Here is an 18,867-nt window from a genome sequence, read left to right as displayed (position 1 = left end):
ATGCACAGGGAGGAATTTCATACCCACTTCCAAATTCCAAGAACTAACATCCAAAGTCACCTCGGGAAGCCTTGTCACAATACTGAATTTCAGCTTTTCATTCTTCTCATTGTCATCCAGATCTGCAAGAGAAAGGTAAATAAAAAAAACCAACAAAAAACCCTCAAACTCTTTAGTAGTAACCACATAACTTTCAAATTCCACTGAAGACATACTGAAAATTATTTCTGCGATGACAATTTTAATTTTACATAAGGGTTAGTAGGAGTGTTACTTTTACAGTTTATAAAAACATTCTTCTGTACATTTGCATATAACTTCACCACTTTAAGTAATGATTTGTACAATAATCCAAATTGTATTTATCAAAATCAGGCATAGATTAATATAAACATTGTGTCCATTGTGATCCTAATTGCTCCTACAACTGCTATTTTGTACCACTTCCCATTTTGTTCCAAAGCTTCATGCCCCAATTATTCCTACTGTATGCTAGTTTGCTCCTAAGCCTCATTTGTTGAAACAAGCTGCTTACCTCCTGCTGAGAGCAAAGTCACAAACAGCTGCTCCTGATGATACAGAACTGGTTTTAACTCCTGCCTTTAGTTAACATATTGATACATTTAGAGTAGATCATGTTTAGAGTACACAAGCTTGCTATTTACTAAAAATATTGGGATGGTAAGTCAGGTTATGCCTTTACTTGCTTATTTTCCTACTTAACTTCCTAGTATAGGGCTTCTAGTTGTAAACGATCACAGAAACCCCCCAATATTTCTTGTTTACTATAGTAAGAGTCAACCATAGAGTATGACTGTTAATTTTCTCCTTTCAACTAAGTAACACCAACAGCTACACTCCTCACGGTAACAGCAGTCACGAAGAAGAGCTGAGTCTCCTGATCAGTATATATTGCAGCTGTATCTGAATGGCTGAAAGGACATCACACCCAACAAGTTGGCTGTTAAGCAAATGAAACATAAGAAACTCACCGTACCTTTCAGCAGTTTCCTGACACAGGTTTCTGTCAGATGTAGAACCCCATTGTCAATATAGTGCAGGAGAGTATGAAGGGGGAGACATCGAACACCAAGCCCCAAGTGTAGAGAGTGAAAACCTATGAAGGAAAGACAAATTTGTTTGGGGAAAAAAAAAAAAAAACATTTCTTTCCAAGTTTGTAGCACTGACCTGCATTACTGTATCTAAAGCCAACACTCTCCTCAACTTCTAAGCATAGTAAGGAAATGAGTTTATCTTTAAGTCTTGTCAAGCACAACCCTGTCAAAAAGAGGAAAACTAAGGACTTGAAAACAATCATTAAACTTCTCCAAGCTTATTGTTGGCTTACATCAGAGTTGTGCCATTAATTTATCTCCCTCTTTCTTCCCAATTTATCAAAGCTGAGGCCTCACCACATTCAGTATATGGCTGCTACCTACACATTACCACAGGCCATGTGAAGACTTCAGTTTCTCACTGAGCATTATCCAGATGACGGTCTTGAACCACAAGACACCCTCACACAGCAGCATTTGCCCCTCACACATTGTAAGTTCGAGGCACAGCCTCATACCAAAACCAGATTGAAACCAAATCAGAAAATACTAACTAGAAAGAGATTCAAAGAGAATAAGAAAGCAGAAACAGACTGGAAGCTATTTTTTTCTAATAAAATTCAGAGCACGATTCTGTTTCTGTCATTCTGTAGTTACTGGCAGGCCAGGCCTTGGTCCTACAGCTTAACAGCAGGACAGCAAGCTCAATGTTTCTGTAAGAGCATTCTTAAAAAGATTAGAATCCAGTCCAAATCTAAAGCTTGGCTGTACATTCCCTGTCTGTATTGGCAAATTCAACCACAGAAAACCTAAGCACTCAATGTTAAAAAGCCTTTCCCTAACAAAAATAATCAAGTGCTTTGAAAAGACTGTAAGCAATTACAGATCATCTCCTTCAGAAAGAACAGGAGCAATTTGTTAAGGATAAAACTGAAAAACATTAGCAGAGCAACAGCATAAGAAAAAACACCCTGGTTTTGCTCCAGGATAGGATTTTCCCTTGTAGCCCTTGACATTTGAGGCCAGCTGTCTTATAAAATCTAAGGGAAAGTCATCCAGATCTTAGTTCTGAGCTATGGCTGTGCCCACATGCTTCACTGGAAACTGAAAACAGTGAACTAAACCTCTGATTTGTTTTCTCTATTTGTATAAAGTATTCAGTAATGTTTCACTTTACTTGCACACATTTACGGAGGACCTTTCCCTCCACATGTCTCGAAGAAATTTAAATACTGCTAGAGCTAACCTGACACACATGCTACAACCTGTACTCTCCTGGGAGGAATTGATATGCATTACAACAGCAAAATATAGCACTTACCAGGAGGTAAAGGCATACACATGCCATTTGCAGCTTCCAGAATTCGACTCATGATGTGAAACACTCTGAACTCTGCTTCACTTCCTCTCTCATCACTATTTAACAAAACAGGAACATATTAGTAATTGAAATGCCCACAAGCAGAGTATTATGGTCAAACAACACGTGCACTAAATGTGCATTTTCATTTAGTCACCACGGAATGCTATCTTCCTTACTTCAGCATCTGTCACCCAGCAGCACTAGACATTCTTCTAAACATTCACACACACAGTCTCTGTGATGCCCTCTCCTCCATCCCCCACTGCTGCATACCTGCAAGGCTCTCAGTAATACCTGGCATCAACAGGTGAAATATTCTGGGTGCTGGTGTGAGTGACCTGGCTTTCACAGCTGTTCAACACCCACTACCCATCTGGAGAACACTGTGAACCCAGCAGCTTTGAACTCTAGTCATAAAACCGCCTGTATGATTAATAACCATGTTGGCTTCAACAGGGCCAGCAGGATCATTAGCAAGCCTAAATTACAGTCATATTGACATTCACAGCACTGACTGTTCAAGGCTAAAATTATTATGCCCAGGTTTTAAGAAGTTAAAAAAAAAAAAAAGATTTGCTTACAAGCAGAAGATGCAGGAATGCAGCTGATGTATCTTCCAAACTTCTTTCATTATTCGATGTACCAGATTCAGCTAAAACAAACAAACAAAAAAGATCAAACATTTCTAGGAGCCTGTATATAGCAGGTCCTCAGCTTTCATTTATTTCACATACTAGTTTAGATTATGAACTTATCATAGGACTCCTCCAACTAAAACTTTTATATTTTGATTTATAGCATTTATATTTTGATTTTTCTACGGGGCTTAAAATGGTAAACTGTTACATTTGAGCTGTGACTGATTGCCCCATTCCTGAAGTTTACAGTAAGTGCTCTCAGTTCATCCAAGCATTATGCAAGATATACAGCATCTGACATCCTGAGTGCTTCTCAGGAATCAACCGATCTCAGGCTCTTGCATCAAATTCTTAAGGACCATTTTGCCATGAAAGTGAAAACCACATGTCCAACTGACTAAGCAATTAGCAAGGAAAGGTTCCTATGGCCCAGACAGCATTGGATACTGCTGAAGGTGGTAGAATATTAAGTCTGCTGAAAAAAAGTCTACAGGGTGAATCATAAATCTAGCCCGGGTAAGGAGGAAACATGAGACAAGCAAATGCTTATCTGGCTCTACTGAGTTCCCTTCTTGTCTACAGTGAATTAAAACAATCTCTTGGCCCACATTGTTGATCCCTGTGCTCCCAGGCTGGCTTCCAGAGCAATGTCAGCATGCAAAAGCTACAAACTTGGATTTTCTAGCGTTCTGCAGCTGAAAGAAAGAAACCACGCATAGAAGAGTTGAAATAATTTCCTCTAGCCAGCCCCTTATGGCTGTCATATGTAATGACTTCCACATCTCTCTAACACAACTAAGACACTTCCTCTACGCCTTTTATCTCTGGGCCTCAAAGTGCTATTAATCAACCCCAGGAAACTCTCAGGAAACAAGGCTGATCCCTGTTTCGCAGACAGGTGTCACAAGAAGTAACAAACCTTCCCCCTTCAAGATGGCCAGAATCCAGGAATCCTTTTTCCCATTCTTTTTTTTCCTCTAGAAGGAGAAAAAAAGACCATTTTTTTTTCTTCCCCCCCTTCTAGCCTCTAACTTGTCACAGGCTCTGAGCAACATGGTGAACAGACAGACAAGAGAAATCAGTATGGAAAAGTCACAATAGGAACACTGCTCTTCACTACCACTCTCAAGTGCTCTCCTCTGCAGCACTGGCCAGAAAACTTAGCACCTTTTCTCTCCACCCTTCAGAACTTCATCCAGCCTTGCACAGCAGACAGATGTGGCTGCCTTAGAACAACCACCTGATAATTTCCATACTCAGTTTCTGGACGCCATGGAAAGCTTCCATTTAATATCCCTGGAAAACAGCAGGTTCTCTCCTCTCATCTTTCAGGAAATAAGTGATTTCCACTTTTCGGAGAAGGGTCACAAGAACCACACCTGCTGCCAAAATGACTTCCCTCTCCAGCCAGCACAGCGTACAGCAAAGGCCTCTGCTGGAGTTCCAAGTGGATCTGAAGATAAGCATCTGAGGTGGAAGGAAAGCTTCTTAAACACCAGACTCACTTCTTATTATTTGTGTAACAAATTATTTTCACTGTTTGCTTTAGAACACAGCCAATCACGTAGCTTTTGCAGAGTACAGAAAGAAAGTATCTTTTAAAATCATAGTCAACCTACTTATTACAACTTGCTTAAATCTTAAATACTAACAACTTGTGACATGACCACCTCACCAAGAGCACAGCTCACTGGAATCAGCCACAAGTGACACCACAGAGAACAAGGCATATCCTGAACAGTTTTCAGCATACTACCCACAAAATAAGGTACAAACAAGAAAGGAAACATTGTCTGTTTTAGAGAAGGAATGCGGGCAGCCTCCTGCTGAGAGCCAGTAGCAGGTCTCTGGAGGAACAAAATGAAGCTAAACCAAAGCCTTCCAGGCAAAACCATTTTTCACTCAGTAAGGAGGTACAACATGAGTTTTTTTCTAGGCAAGTATCAGAGGCCATTTCCCTTTGACTACTGAAAACTAGCACGAGAAACCATGATCAACAGTGAGACTGGGCACGCAGCAGGCTCTAAGCTGTCATTTGCAGAGTACATTGCTATCTTGAACATTTACATTTTCAAGTAAAGGTGCTGCATGAAGTTTCATTGAAGTCATTTGGAAAAAACAAATCTTCAACTCTTATGGCTGTTTCTACAGAAAATACATGGGAGTGGCTAAAAGAGAAACATCAGGAGCAGAGGAGAAAAGGGAGAAAGATAAGGTCTCGCTGATTTCTAGATTCCCTTCCTGGGAAGGGGATACAAAGCAGAAGTCCTTCTCAGAACAGTCAAATCCAAATGGTGTCTTCGTATTATTCGTCTGCAGTTGAGAACACATCTGATGTCTGTGGCTGGTTATCTACTAAAGAGGTGCACCCACTGCAAAGACTTACAGAGACATCTCAACAGTTCATCCTGATCCATTTCTTCCCTGTGTCAGTAGGTTGTCTGATCATTACGATTCCTTTGAGAAAGCAAATAGATGAGTAAATCTTTTTTCATATCTCTTCCTGCTTCATTAGCTCAGCTACACACTGCTGAGGTTATGGAAAACTTGAAAGAATCAAAACAATCAATCTCCCAAAAGAACTTCCCAACAGGTGGGATATAGTTTCACCCTTGGGTGAAAGGAAACTCAAGCCTAACAAATGATTTTTAAAGATGTCAAAAGAGCACCCAGCAACACGTACCCACCGAAGACCAGGAGTAATTTTGAGAGACATATGATCTTTGTTCATAGCAGTTTCTCTAAGAATAAGAAGTCTATAATGGAAATGAAAGAATCCTGCCTTAAGAGAAATTTAAAAGAAAAGAAAAAATATGAATCCTAAGATTTCACTGATGGTGGGGTGTGAAGGGCTGAGATTTGTTTTGACTATAAGATTCAGTCTACAATAATTTTGTCTTGCAGATCAAGGTTGTTAAAGTGTTTTAGTAGATTTTGCTTTTTGTTTTACTTCAGATAAATAATAAACAAATGATAACTGAAAACCAAATGAAAGGAGAACGAGCATTCCAGTTCTGCTTCTTTCAGCACCGCTATCAGCTATGAAGCTTTTGTTCATGCTGTCCTATTCCTATTTTCATCAGCCACTAGGTTTTTCTTTTTTCCCTATAAAGACAGGGAAAATATACTCTGGTGATTGTGAAACTCTAGAGCAAGGCCTGAATAAAAAAAGGCAGTAACCCCAGCAGAAGTTGCTGCGGCTCAGAGAACATTGTAACCTTCACAGCATAACTGATCTGCAAAGGACTTCACAAAAGATGCAGGCACCACAGCATGCTGAAAGTTTCCTGAGCTGCATGGATTAAATTCTGAATCTGGTGACAGGACTAGCAAAAAGACAAAGAACGTGATTTCCCTGCTGCCATGTGAACGCTTATGGATTCTGCATTCCGTACTTAAAGGATTTGATGCTGAGACAGATAAAAACAGGTATGATAATTTCTATGCACGACAGTTTTTACAGCTTTTTCCTTAAGTTTCTCTTAAGATAATGAAAAATAGAATCTGGAAAGTAAGTTTTCAACGTAGTTCATACGGATTCACGCAAAACTACATCTGTTACACAAAAAACCTAATGAAGTCAGTAGGCAGGAAGAGCAATAATTAACTCTCCTTTCATATTAGAGTGATTTTTTTTCTTAATTTGTTTCCCCGATCACATTTTCATTACTTAAAGTATGCATCAATGTATTGCATAGGAATCAAAAAGAATCCAAAGACCATTCTTCCAGCTTTCAGGATGAGTTCAGATTTTCACTTCCAGGAGCAGACCATATTTCTACAAGCTGTAAAGGAAATTTTCTTTTGTATTCTGAGAGTCCAAAACAACTCTTTAAATTTTAAGTATTATTTACCTTACCAATATACACATTACTGAGCAAAAAACTATGTTTTAGCATTTAAGAAACAACCCCCTCCCACTAAAACATGCAAGATACACACACAGCACATATCCAACACCACACATCCCCACCCAACAATACATGTTTGCTCACATCAATAGCAGCAAAATAAAACTAACCAGGTTTGCAACATAATCCAGCACTATTTGGTCAATCTTCTTTTTTCCTACATACTGCAGATGTCTCATAAGATGATCCTTTAGCTGAGCAACCATCTAGGAAAAGAAGCCAACAATTCAGTGTCCTTGTGGTCTCTTCAAAAAGATGCAAAAGCCCCACCAGTTGCAGGGCCTGACCAACGGCAACCAGCACAACCCTCTCCCTGTCACAAAATTCCAGCTTGGCTTGTGTGAGAGTTTGGGGTTCCAAAGTCAATAGCAGATCTGAATATTCAATACGGTTGCTTGGTGTAAATTCAGGAAAATGGATGCTACTGTCAGTGATGTTGAAGAGAAAAAGCTAACACTTCTTAAATCTCTCTGGGTCAAACCAAGCAAATAGGTGAAGTAAAGATTTTAATATGAACACTAACTTGTATTTATTACATATGAATAAATCTGAGGGATTTTACAATAGAGAAAGCTAGCACAAGTACAGTTTGTGCTAGCAGTGATGGAACATGACTTGGAACGTGAGTGAATAATGACAACTTTAGGTTAAATATTCATTGCAAAGTGTTTAAAATCAGCTACTTGCTACCATACAGTCCATGCCACTACCTACCCTCTCCTTTGTCTCCTTTCTGAAATACTCTGACCTCACATAGCTTGTTCATTATGTGGTTTTTGGCAGTTCTTTGTTGAGAATTACAAGAAAGTACTTTTTTTTTTTTCCTTCCCTCTCCCCATCCCCCCACAAAGCTCAGAGAAAAACAGGTAAATAAAATCTCAGTCTTGAGGAATTTTCAAGTAGATTGATCTCCACACGTCAAGAAAACAATACAGGTGGTAGGAAAGCACAAAGGACAGCAATGATCTGCTTTTTTGGATCTCACTGAATTTACTTAAGGTAAGAGATATAGAGAAATTTCAGAGGATGAGAGGAAAAACTTGGGAGAAAGATAGCAAGAATGCAAAGAATGAGAACTTGCCTTAGATTTGGACTGACAGAACAGTGTTGATACACTCTTCACATAGGAAGACCTTCCAACACAAGCTGAGAGCTGTATTTAGATCTGACAGCACGAGATTAGCAAAGATGCATATTTAAACAGAGGGAGGATAGGTAGCTATTTAAGAAAGGATTTAGTACCCAGAAGCATAAAGATGGTAGATACTTGGCGGAGATCATCAGGGGGGAAAAAATCAAAAGAGGAGTGACCTCAGAATAGCCATAGCAGTCCTAGTAGTGAGGCAGAAGGAAAGGGAGACAGCAAAAAGGTGTTGAGAAGCAAGAAGATCTGTCATATTTTTGAGGGAAGTAGAAGGTGAAGAAAGTTAGAATGATGTAAAGTAGTCCCAGAATAATTGACAGATTAAGATGAAGTTCAGGGGGTACTGAAAAACAGTTTAAAAAAAAAAGCTGTAGTGCAGAAAATCACTCGGACAGATCAACTTTCCATTCCTGTTAGTCCCTTATGCCTTATGATATCAGGACCTATTAAGATCATATTGTGATATCACGATGATGAAATCCAAAACTTGGGAAACATCACTTTTGTCCCATTGCTGCTCTGAGTGAGCTTCCACTCAGCACTGGAACTGATTATCTTACTCTTTACACTTGTTGAGGTTGTGCGTCCTCTAGTGCACACTGTAACAAAAGCACATACCAGTCCCATTAGTAATTGCTGCTGATAGTCTTCCTCTTGAAAGAGAGGTACGAGCCTTTCCTCTGAAATAAACAGAGCAACAGTCATTCAAGGGCATGACACTGTATGACAAAACTCCAAACCACTTCAAACATACTGAGAAACACAGATCTCCACCTTCTGTTAACATATCTACTCACATACAGAACTAACACAATGACAGAATCGAGGACTTCATAAGAGAGAACCAAGGAATGGAACTTAACCCCTTATTTGCCATCTTTACACTTAACACTGAGCACGGAGGAACACAAACTGTCAAACTGTTTTACACTTTATTTTCATTACTCTTTTCTTTGATATTTAAGGGAGATGTATCGTACTGTGGTGATTTGGTAGAGGAGGAATACTAAGAGAATCTCCCACCCACACAGTGCAAATGCATTTATTGTTCAGACCTTGTTATTTACTAATAAAAGGCAAAAGAGCTGCATGGGTTTTCTAAGGAAATGGATAGACACAAAGTAGAAACACCACAGTATCAGCTCTCGCTTGCCTGGTTCTCTCCCACAGTTGCTTTTGTTACTCAGATTTGCAGACCATTAAGGAACACAACCCTTCAACTACACGGAAGCAGATTATAACAACTACTGTAATTTAATACTCTGTATTTCCTAATCAGTTCTTTCTGAAGGAAGATCTACATGCAAGAGGCACTACATTGATGCTTATTACTTGTTGGCAGCTACCTAGAAATTCTTTAGAAACAGCTGAACATCCTTATCAATATGCACCTTAGGAAAACATGCCAGTAGTTTCAACATGAGGCAACTAAAGTTGATGCAGGGCCCTAAAAATCAGAGCCCACTGCAACAACCAGCAGCAGCACAAATGACAAATGCTAGGGGCTGGCAGTGAACACACTGAAAAGTCTTTGTAACAAAATATGTGATCAACACTTAGATCAGTATGACTGCACAGCACACAGTAACAGATCACATAGAAGGCACTGATGGATGAACAGGAACATAATTTACCACTAAATTTAGTTTTTCTCATTTGTGACAGAGAAACTGAACACCACTTATAATCTCAGGTGTTCCTGGCCTAGGCAAGTCCATTACATACTTCCATCCTTCACAGTGGCTGGTGTCACCAGCCATGCTCTCCTACCATACACAAATTCCATATTTGTGAAGGCAGCTCTAAGTGGGCAAGATACAACAGTAACATCGTGTCACTGATACTCTCAGAAAAATCCTGGAGAAGAAATTCTTAAGCAAACAAGGGCTTACTGCTTCTATCAAGCTAGATCCACTATGAAAGAAGAACCTCATTTTCAAAGGTTTTCTAGCCAGTATGCAACCTTACAGGAAAACTTTATAGTAGTGTCAATTTAACAGCTGCTCATACTAATGCCTCAAACTCTTCAATGCTGGCAACACACACTATTTACTTTAGCTGACAACAGCTTGATGGAAATATCCTAACAAACACTAGGGCTAAGGCCTACATCAACAAAAGTTTTACTTACCAGAGTCCCAAGCATCCAGATGAGAAAGCACCCTGGGGTTTGAAACAAAAATCAGTTTGTTTCACAACCATTACTCTAACGGATTTTGTAAGGACATCAAAAAGCTTAAAGAACCCTCTGGACTTTCAAAGGTAGCTGAAGAAATTCAAGAAATCTACATTTGGTAAAGAAAGAATTCTATTTGTCTGGGTAGTGCCTTCTCACATTTACAATAAATTCCTGAGCTCTAGCAGCCTAGATAATTCAGATCATCCTGCAGTGACTACAAGGATTGTCATAAACCATCTTCAGCTGGATACTCATCTTCAGAGCAAGATATCTGATCAGATACCAGAGTAGCTATTTAAATGACACATTTAAATCCTTCAACACATATCAACAAAGTAAGAAAGGGTAAATATACAAAACAGTACCTACTTTTTGGCGTTTTCAAATATATTCCTTAAATATGCTGTGGCTCTTCTCTCTTCTGTCTGTTTTATAAATAAATAAAAATCCCAAAACAAATAAAGCAGAAGGTCAATTAAAATATTTCCTGATAAAATGCAGACAAGGAATGACGCTGACTTTCATTTTGAATGGAAATAACACTTAGTGATTCTTCAACTCACCTCCCAAATACTGATGCCCACAGACACATAACTGACCCACCTAACAACACAGGTATGTCTAAGTTCTGCTTTTGTTTACTTTCTTGCATTAATTTCACAAAGTGAGAGCTACAGGCAACCACCTTATAAGTAAATGAATGCAAATCTTTGCACTCCTCATAATCAGATTCCCATATCTTTATCTCCATAGTAAAAAAAACAAAAAACCTTTCTGTCCTTGGGTTTAAAACATCCACTCTTCAGCAGCAGTTCTGGAGACTGCTTCAATGCACACATATTTACCTCTTCTGAGAGATTACGCCATTCCCTCCTGAGCACATTATTGTGGTAATGCAAGTGTGGCTCTGCATACTTCACACTCTCCAAGTTTGAGTCGAGTTTCTCCCAGAAGCCTTTAGAGTTTTGCATCTGCAAAGTATTGTAGGGAAAACATAAATACATTGTTGCACTGTTACAGAAATATCTAATCACTATCCCACAAAGTAACTGGAAAGAACTGCAATAAATGTAGCTTCAGTGTAAATGAAGTGAAAAAAAAGAAAAAAATCAGCTACATCTTTTTTTTCCACTAGTTTTATTTCCTTAACTTGACAGCAGGAGTAGCACTTATCTACTTGAGCTCATGCCTGCAATGCACGTAGCTGCCTTTGGATTCTATTAAGTCACTGGGAAGACACAGGTACTTCTAGGTCTTATTTCATCTGACCTATTTCTGATGGCTGGTTTTGGGTGGGAAGAACTGTACCACAGATCACACTGGCTGTACTGTCTAGAGTGCCACTGTCCTGAGTGTAAAAGGAGCCTTAGGCATCTGACTCACAATCGGAGTGTTTACAATTAGGTCAAATAAGCCCCACTCTGGGTTTCTGTTCATTCCCAGCAGAGGAACAACACCATGACTCTGGCATCTGGATGGAGACTTCCACTATCTTCAGTACGCTCTAATACTTGAATTGCCAACTCCCATTTGCCAGCCTCAAGCAACAGAGCCTTATCCTCAGAAAAGAAATAAAATCCCAACATTTCCACAGCAATTCCAAAGCCTTTGACTGTAAGGCTGAAATTAATTTAAACTCAACTGTAAACAAACAGGTAAAAAAAACTAAATATACCCGCATTGTCTTCCTGAGCTAGTTATTGACTGGGTATAAAGATTGAGGCCACTGTTTATTAAGCAGCAGCAGTGTGGTCATTGCTGAGGAAGAGATGAGATTATGGCACTTCTTTGTGGCAGTTTTTTAGAACAACTGATAGTACCAACAGTTCTTCCCCATTTTAAATACATATATCTCCTCAATACACACATTACAGTACTGACATTTTAAGGCAGAAAGTTTTTAAAACTACACAGTCCTCAATATTCCTCTGACTTGCTATAACATACTGGATTTTGCTCTCCCCCACAGTTTTCCACAATTACAATAACTTCAGAAGAAAACCTCAGAAGCCCTTCAAACCACTTCCTACTATGAAATACAATTAGCCAAGGAAAATTAAATGCAGAGACTCAATTCTGCTAGCCAATTCTCTCTTGCTGCCAGAGCTAACTGTTATTTTATTGTTGTAGATGCAGCAGAAAAATAAACATACTTTTTGCTCTGTGTTATACTAAGCAGCTGAAAACGAGGAATGCATATGCCACCACATGTTCACCCTGATGGAGACAACTATCAGATCTACAACCTACTACAGCAGCATGTTGCCTACGTGCTACCAATACAAAATTAGACAAATATCAAGAATACAGTGTAAGGGTATCATCTAGTGACCAATTTATGCAATTGCAACAGCAACACCACCACAAAACTGCATTCAGACCACGGTGAACTTTGTTTGATGCGTGATGGTGGGGGATTTCTTTAATACATTGACTCCGTAACAAGAAGTGGTAAACTTTAGAATTAAAAGCTGAAAACCTGCACTGTATTAGATCTCATTAAAGAGTCAAAAGTTTAAAATACAAGATTACTTTAAATCTGTTTGTTCTTGAGGATTACCAGTACAGAAGTTGAAAAGAGAAGGTCCCTTTGTCTTAGATGGCACCTATTTTGCAGACATTTCAAGAGTCTGAGTTAATACCTAAGCATGAACACCTTGAAGACGTACTATCAGAAGTCAGTCAGGTCTTTCCAGTTTGCAAACCATGAAAAACTTCCATGAAGCCTTTTTATAAGTAGCGTTGCTTCAGCTGGAGACAGAGCAGTCTGCTGTATAGCAGTGAAGGGCTGAAAGATGCCTATGAGCTCTACAAGGCACACGTGCTCTCCTGAGAAACTGTATGGACATAGCTACCTAGCAGCAAAGGTACTCAGAGCCATGTAACTAATCATTTAACTGCACAAACAGCTACACTATGAAGTTTCACTCAGCCTCTGAGGCTCAGCTCAGCCTGCACTGATCTGTGACAACTGATTGCACTGTACATCTTCACTCTTCCAGACTTCCTCCCATTTTCTTCTCTTCTTCCTCCCATCCATTTCTTCTCTCCTTCTCATCAAGCCTACTTGCACTCCTTTAAGTTTGGTTTCTGTGTTCAAAGTGAAACATCAGGCTTGTATTAATCATAATCCTTATGTAAAGCTTTCTGACAATCTCATTCTGACCGTTGCCCCTTTAGAATCACAGAATCATTTGAGTTGGAAGAGACCGTAAAAGGTCACCTACTCCAACTCCCCGATCTCCTTATCTCTTGCTAAACAGGAACTTAGTGATAAAAAACACTTTCACCCAGGTAACAAAACTTTTTGTTGTGCATATGGATATAGACCTCCCAAAGGCTCTCAACAATTCATAGGCTTGAGGATACTAAAGAGCTTCTCAGGTCAACAGCTCATCACTGTTTCTCTGCAATACCAGAGGATCAACTGCAAAAGAAAGAATACTTGTAGAGAACCAGATTCATCACCAACACCTGACTTCTGACAATGACTAACTGAAGCGCCATTAACCCATCAGCTATGGTGGCTCTGGAATATAATGCAGCCAAAGCATTAAACCTTAACGTGTGTACTACCATAATTGTACCTAGTAGACAGAGCAATTTGCAGTCAAAAGTAGCAGGAAATATTTGTCTGCAGTTCAACTCTGACCTTTTAAATCTGTTTAGGTTTCAGACAAATAGGAAATGAGTTCCACAATCAGGAAGTATAGCTGCTAAAGGCATTTGTCCCCAGGGGCTTGAGGTTCAATCTCAGACAAATTAAACACATACTAACTTTGGCCTCAGCAACTGACAGGGATTACCTAGCAACAAAATTTCCCAAGATCTGATTTTCCCAGGTGACCCACCTCTCAGGGCAGCCTTCCCAAGCAAAGCACACAGTGCCCAATTCCCTGATAGCAGACACACGAATCTGCAGCAGGACAGCTGTGGCACTGTTGAAGAGTGAGTGAGTAGGGGGGTAATTTCACCAATTTTAAAAGATATTACGAAAACTTAAGCTTTTTGAGCTAATTACAAGGGTGAGGGAGGAAACAGTCTCTCACCTTTCTAAAGTGCTACAAGAAATAAAATTCTCATGTATCCAGAGTCTATTGCTGCATGTTGCCAGTACTGCTGGGTTCAAGCACTGACTCTTCACATTAGTCCCCCACAACGTGCTGCTTATTAAAAGCATCTTTCAGATTTTGTGGGGAGCACTTAGGAAGATTTCAAATGTTTCTCCAAACTGGATCTGAGGGAGTGGAATGGAAGACAGGAAGAATCATTCATCTTGTTTGCAATGGAAAATACAGTTTCCGACACACACAGCATGTGCTCTCCCCATCCAGCTCAGCACCTTTTCCATACTGTGCAGGAATTTGTCTAGATTAGACAACCCTGACATTGTTGCAAAACAAAAAAAGCCAGGATGGACAAAAAGCCAGAAGGTCATGAACCACTGGTACCAATAGCAGCACTATGAATTATCCCTCCAGCACATCGAAGTGGGGCTATGAAATCCTACACATCCATCGTGTCGAGGTTGCCTCAATCTAACGAAGTCACAAATGAAGAGGTTTCAATTAAATTTAAAAAGAATTAATTTTTGGAGAACCTTCCCTGATGAATGGAAAATTTCTACTCAGAATAGGAGAAAAAAAAAACATTTTGAGCTAGCAAACATCAGCGTGGCTAACCAATATCTTAGTAAACATATAAACCATTTCAAACAGCAAGATTCTGCTCACCTCTATTTTTGCACAGGGCTGTGGCAACACTACTTCATTAGTATTTAGCTTTTACCCACCACCACCATCATCCGTTCTTCCTCCCCACCCCCCCAAAGAAGCAGCTCATAACCTGCAAATATGAGCAAATGTGGTTTTGTACTAGAATTTACCTCTAACACAGGTAGAGAAATAATGTCTGTTGCACATGCTACTCCAGGGATAACCTATCAATACAAATGATAAGATATAAATAATTTCACACAATACATGCACCTGTATGGGTATACAAGTGAATATCCATTACTTGTTTCCTTTGCAAAATCATCTAGTTAGCTAAAACTGTACATTCAGTTTTGCCAAAAAGAAGAAAGGAAGATATGTCTCATTCATCCCATCTAGAAAAAGGTAAAACTAGAACAGTTATAGACAAAAAAAAAAATCAAGTTTTCTATTTGTTCTGTCATTTGCTCTTGCCTGAAGTTATCAATCTTAACTCTAGTGATGCTGGTTGTCTTGGAAGTAACTTCAGGATTTTCCTGGTCAAGTATGTTTTGTATTCATTATAAACTTAACAAAATCATCCATAAATTATTATTTTATTATGAAAATTGATAAATTTAATTGTCCGTTCCATTATGGTAGCTCCTCTCATTTTATAAATGCTGGTTTTTATTGACAAAATATAAGATTCATGGAAAACATCGTTAGGGTTAAGACTTGACAACATAAAATGTGCATAAAACACAGATGTGAATTCAGACCATATCTAAGAAAAGGTGATGTATACAAGTAATTTACAGGTTTTATTAAAGCAGGAAAAACCAAACTTCCTCTAGTTATTATAGTGCCAGCTGTTGTCTTACCCCAGTCCAGTCAAGCAGTGATGTGTAGGGCAAGAGTTTATCCAGGTTGTTGGTTTCTGGACACATTCTGCAGTACAGAGAGGCTGAATGCAACGTAAAAAGATTTAGAAGGGTGAGATTTGTATGAACTACCAGCTATCAAGAAGAGGCTTCACAGTCAGTTCCTTATCTATTTAACACTTGTTTAGGGACAAATCCTGCTGCTGTCTCTGAAACAGCTTCCTCCATGGTGGAACTCATCCCATTCTCTGCACAAAAGGAGGAAGGCAAGTCCAGATGGCTGCAGGGCCCAGTCAGCTGCTTGGCTACAGCTCAGCACTGCAGGGGTTCTTTGTATGCAGGCTCAAGGCACACAGTATACATACTGGATAGGCTGACAAATCAGCTATTACAGGAGAATGTCATGATATGCCAAATCCTTATGAAAAAAAATGGTTTGGGCTGGGCTGGAAGAGATTTGTTCCTCCTCTCCAATCCCAGTTATTTACACCCCAGATATCAGACATAAGCCAGATAGAGAATTCGCTCTCCAGTGACCTTAAATTTTTGATAAATCTATTTGCCTTACTAGACAGAAAAATGCACTTGAAAAGTTCTACTACCATTCTCATTTTGAGAGGATCTATATATCTTCTAAACTACTAAAATTGCCTCCAACACCACAATATGCAGGCCAGCTAACGTAGATCATAACAAACAAGTTGGAAGAGAGTCAGTTTATGACATTGTGGCTTCTCCTTAAGTCATAATTAGGCTATGCAGGAAAAGTTAATATGCAGGAAAAGGAATACCTTACCAATGATAAATTCCTGAATAGGATCAAAGGAATGACACGTTGATAGGTTCTCAGAAATCCACCAAATAATCTGTCAGAAAGAGAACAGAGGAAATTTTCACATTTCTCTGTTAAACCACTTAAGAGACTTGAAACGGACTACAGAAACCTTGGTTTCATCACTAACATTTTGCAAGAAGTCATGATATAAGGATAAATGTTTTTATGTCAGCTTTGACCAATAAAGCACCTTCGGTAGCCTGGGTGATGAGCCTCTTGGCACCAGCAAAAGGTACATATGAATCAGAATTTTTCTTCTTTCACTGATATCATAACCCTGGCCCGGCCCTGCATGAGATGATCAGTCACTAAAAGAACTCAGCAAAAATTCTTTTCCCACCTTCATTTCCAAGTCTGTTGTACTTCTGACACACAGAAGAGCACAATGTAGAGCTGCCAACCTCTCACTGTCTCGTTTGCTGTTCTGTAGGAACTTCAGTAAGGCACTGTCACTGATGCTCATTGCATACAGTCTTCCTATGCAGCAATCCAAGACTGTTGAAACGAGTGGGGACTGGATGGAGCAGTTTGGCAACATGTCAATTCTTGCATCCTCACCTGAAAAACATAGGTTTGAGAAGAAAGAGGACTAAGAATAAAAAATTTGCCTGCTACCATTATTTCTCTCAAGACTCCCAGATCCCCAACAGTAAGAAAGAGTTTGCTTCTTGCTCTAATTGCCCTGATATTGTACTAGAGAGAAGATGGAATGGTGCTGGCTAGGTAAAGGAAATAAATCAGGACTCCAGTCCACATTCAATCCTTTATTTCCCTACTGCTGAAGTGGAGATGCACAGATTTGAGGCTCACAACCCAGGCTTAACTCAAATCAGAGTACGCAGAATGGAACAGAGTAGGGTACAAGGTTAGTAACAGGGATACAATAGAATTGGCACTTAAGCACAGTTAAGAACTGCCTAAATTCAGAATCATAATACAACCTTGCGCTGGTGGACTGCATACCATGTCATTAGTGACCAGAACAGGAAAGTTCTGCACTACGATTACTTAATGAACCATGAGACAAAGCCACTTCACTTATGCTAGCTCCAAGGCTCACCAACACAGCACTATAAAGTAGGTTTACAGACCTTGTTCATCAGAGGAACTGGGCCCACCGCACAATAGTCATGCTTTGTACTCATCTCTAGAATAATAGTTTTCAATCAGGTATTTACAACAAGTATTAGCTCCATATGATACCCCTGTGCCAGTCCCCATTACCTACCTTTCCTTTACCCAACTAGAAGAATGGATTTCTGTTTCCAAACAAAAACCCTCCATTTCCAAAAATAACCAACTTCCCATAAAAGATACTTTTGTTGAAAATGAAATAACATGCCTCTCAGATGAAACTCTAAATCCAATTGCATCAGCCTGATCAGGTGAAGGAAACACAGATTTCCTTTCCCCACATCCTCCAAACACACACATTTAGAGCAACTCAATTGGAGGAAGGAAATGTAAAATCAAATTTACATCTCCATGTGAAATTTGAGAACAGCAGAGGACTGAGAAGCATGTGCACAGATGGGGGAAGGGAAACTATGCAACTAAAGCAAAGAATTCCTAATTCAGTGAAAGGTCTCCTTCCATTTCATAATAAGCGAGAAGTATGTAATCGATGAAGTATGAAATGTCATTTCAGAAACACTTTTTAAAATGGAAAGTGGCAAAACGTCACTCTTAATTTTCAGTCTGCCTTTTTCAGAACACTGTGCGATAAAGCAAGCCTTGATCAAATGCAACTTCCCTATAAAGAGATTTCAACAAGTTTTCTCTACAACAATAAAATTTCACATAGCAGTCGTACTATACCTGTCAGAAATAAACTGTAGCACAGCAGGTCAGGATGGTGAATATTTAGGAGGTGCAGGAACTGTCCAGGCAAATAAGCAGCCACATAATAGTCTATTTAAAGAGATCACAGTGGTCAATTTAGCACTTAGCTTCTTAAAGCAAATAAGCTAATGTTTCACTTAATTCTCATCTTAGCCCATTTCTCCTTTATGGATTGATTGCATCTAGGAAATATGAAAGGAATTAATTAGAAGCCTCTGTTGTATTAACACAGGAAATACTAGCAATACATTCAGACTTCCAAGGGAGGTTTCAAGAAGCTTAAGACACTCAAGAACTCAGCAGCTGATCTCCTGAGCAGAA

At 39.3% G+C, this 18,867-nt stretch overlaps 1 protein-coding gene across 10 annotated transcripts in view; it reads right to left on the bottom strand.

Annotated features, from left to right (window-relative positions):
- GSAP (gamma-secretase activating protein) overlaps nt 1-18,867 on the bottom strand; it is a 61,642-nt gene that overhangs the window by 18,164 nt on the left and 24,611 nt on the right. For 6 of the 10 annotated variants that reach the window (XR_005847407.2, XR_005847411.2, XR_005847408.2 and 3 more), the window contains exons 15-28: nt 18,523-18,615; nt 17,045-17,262; nt 16,666-16,735; nt 15,870-15,952; nt 15,177-15,230; nt 11,137-11,262; nt 10,661-10,716; nt 10,244-10,275; nt 8,731-8,792; nt 7,079-7,174; nt 3,001-3,071; nt 2,378-2,472; nt 998-1,117; nt 49-122 (exon numbers count right to left, since the gene is read on the bottom strand). Coding sequence is in view for 3 of the 10 variants with exons in the window: in XM_415969.8 (XP_415969.5) it covers nt 49-122; nt 998-1,117; nt 2,378-2,472; nt 3,001-3,071; nt 7,079-7,174; nt 8,731-8,792; nt 10,244-10,275; nt 10,661-10,716; nt 11,137-11,262; nt 15,177-15,230; nt 15,870-15,952; nt 16,666-16,735; nt 17,045-17,262; nt 18,523-18,615 (1,250 nt within the window). In the remaining 7 variants the exon portion in view is untranslated. Of the gene's footprint in view, nt 1-23; nt 123-997; nt 1,118-2,377; nt 2,473-3,000; nt 3,072-7,078; nt 7,175-8,730; nt 8,793-10,243; nt 10,276-10,660; nt 10,717-11,136; nt 11,263-15,176; nt 15,231-15,869; nt 15,953-16,665; nt 16,736-17,044; nt 17,263-18,522; nt 18,616-18,867 lie in introns of all 10 variants that reach the window. The other 4 variants (XR_005847415.2, XM_004934738.5, XR_001463300.4 and 1 more) reach the window with 3 other exon arrangements.

Source organism: Gallus gallus, chromosome 1 (assembly GCF_016699485.2).
Source record: "Gallus gallus isolate bGalGal1 chromosome 1, bGalGal1.mat.broiler.GRCg7b, whole genome shotgun sequence".
Taxonomy (NCBI): domain Eukaryota; kingdom Metazoa; phylum Chordata; class Aves; order Galliformes; family Phasianidae; genus Gallus; species Gallus gallus.
The sequence above is the reverse complement of the archived record's forward strand: the minus strand, read 5'-3'. Positions and strand labels throughout refer to the sequence as shown.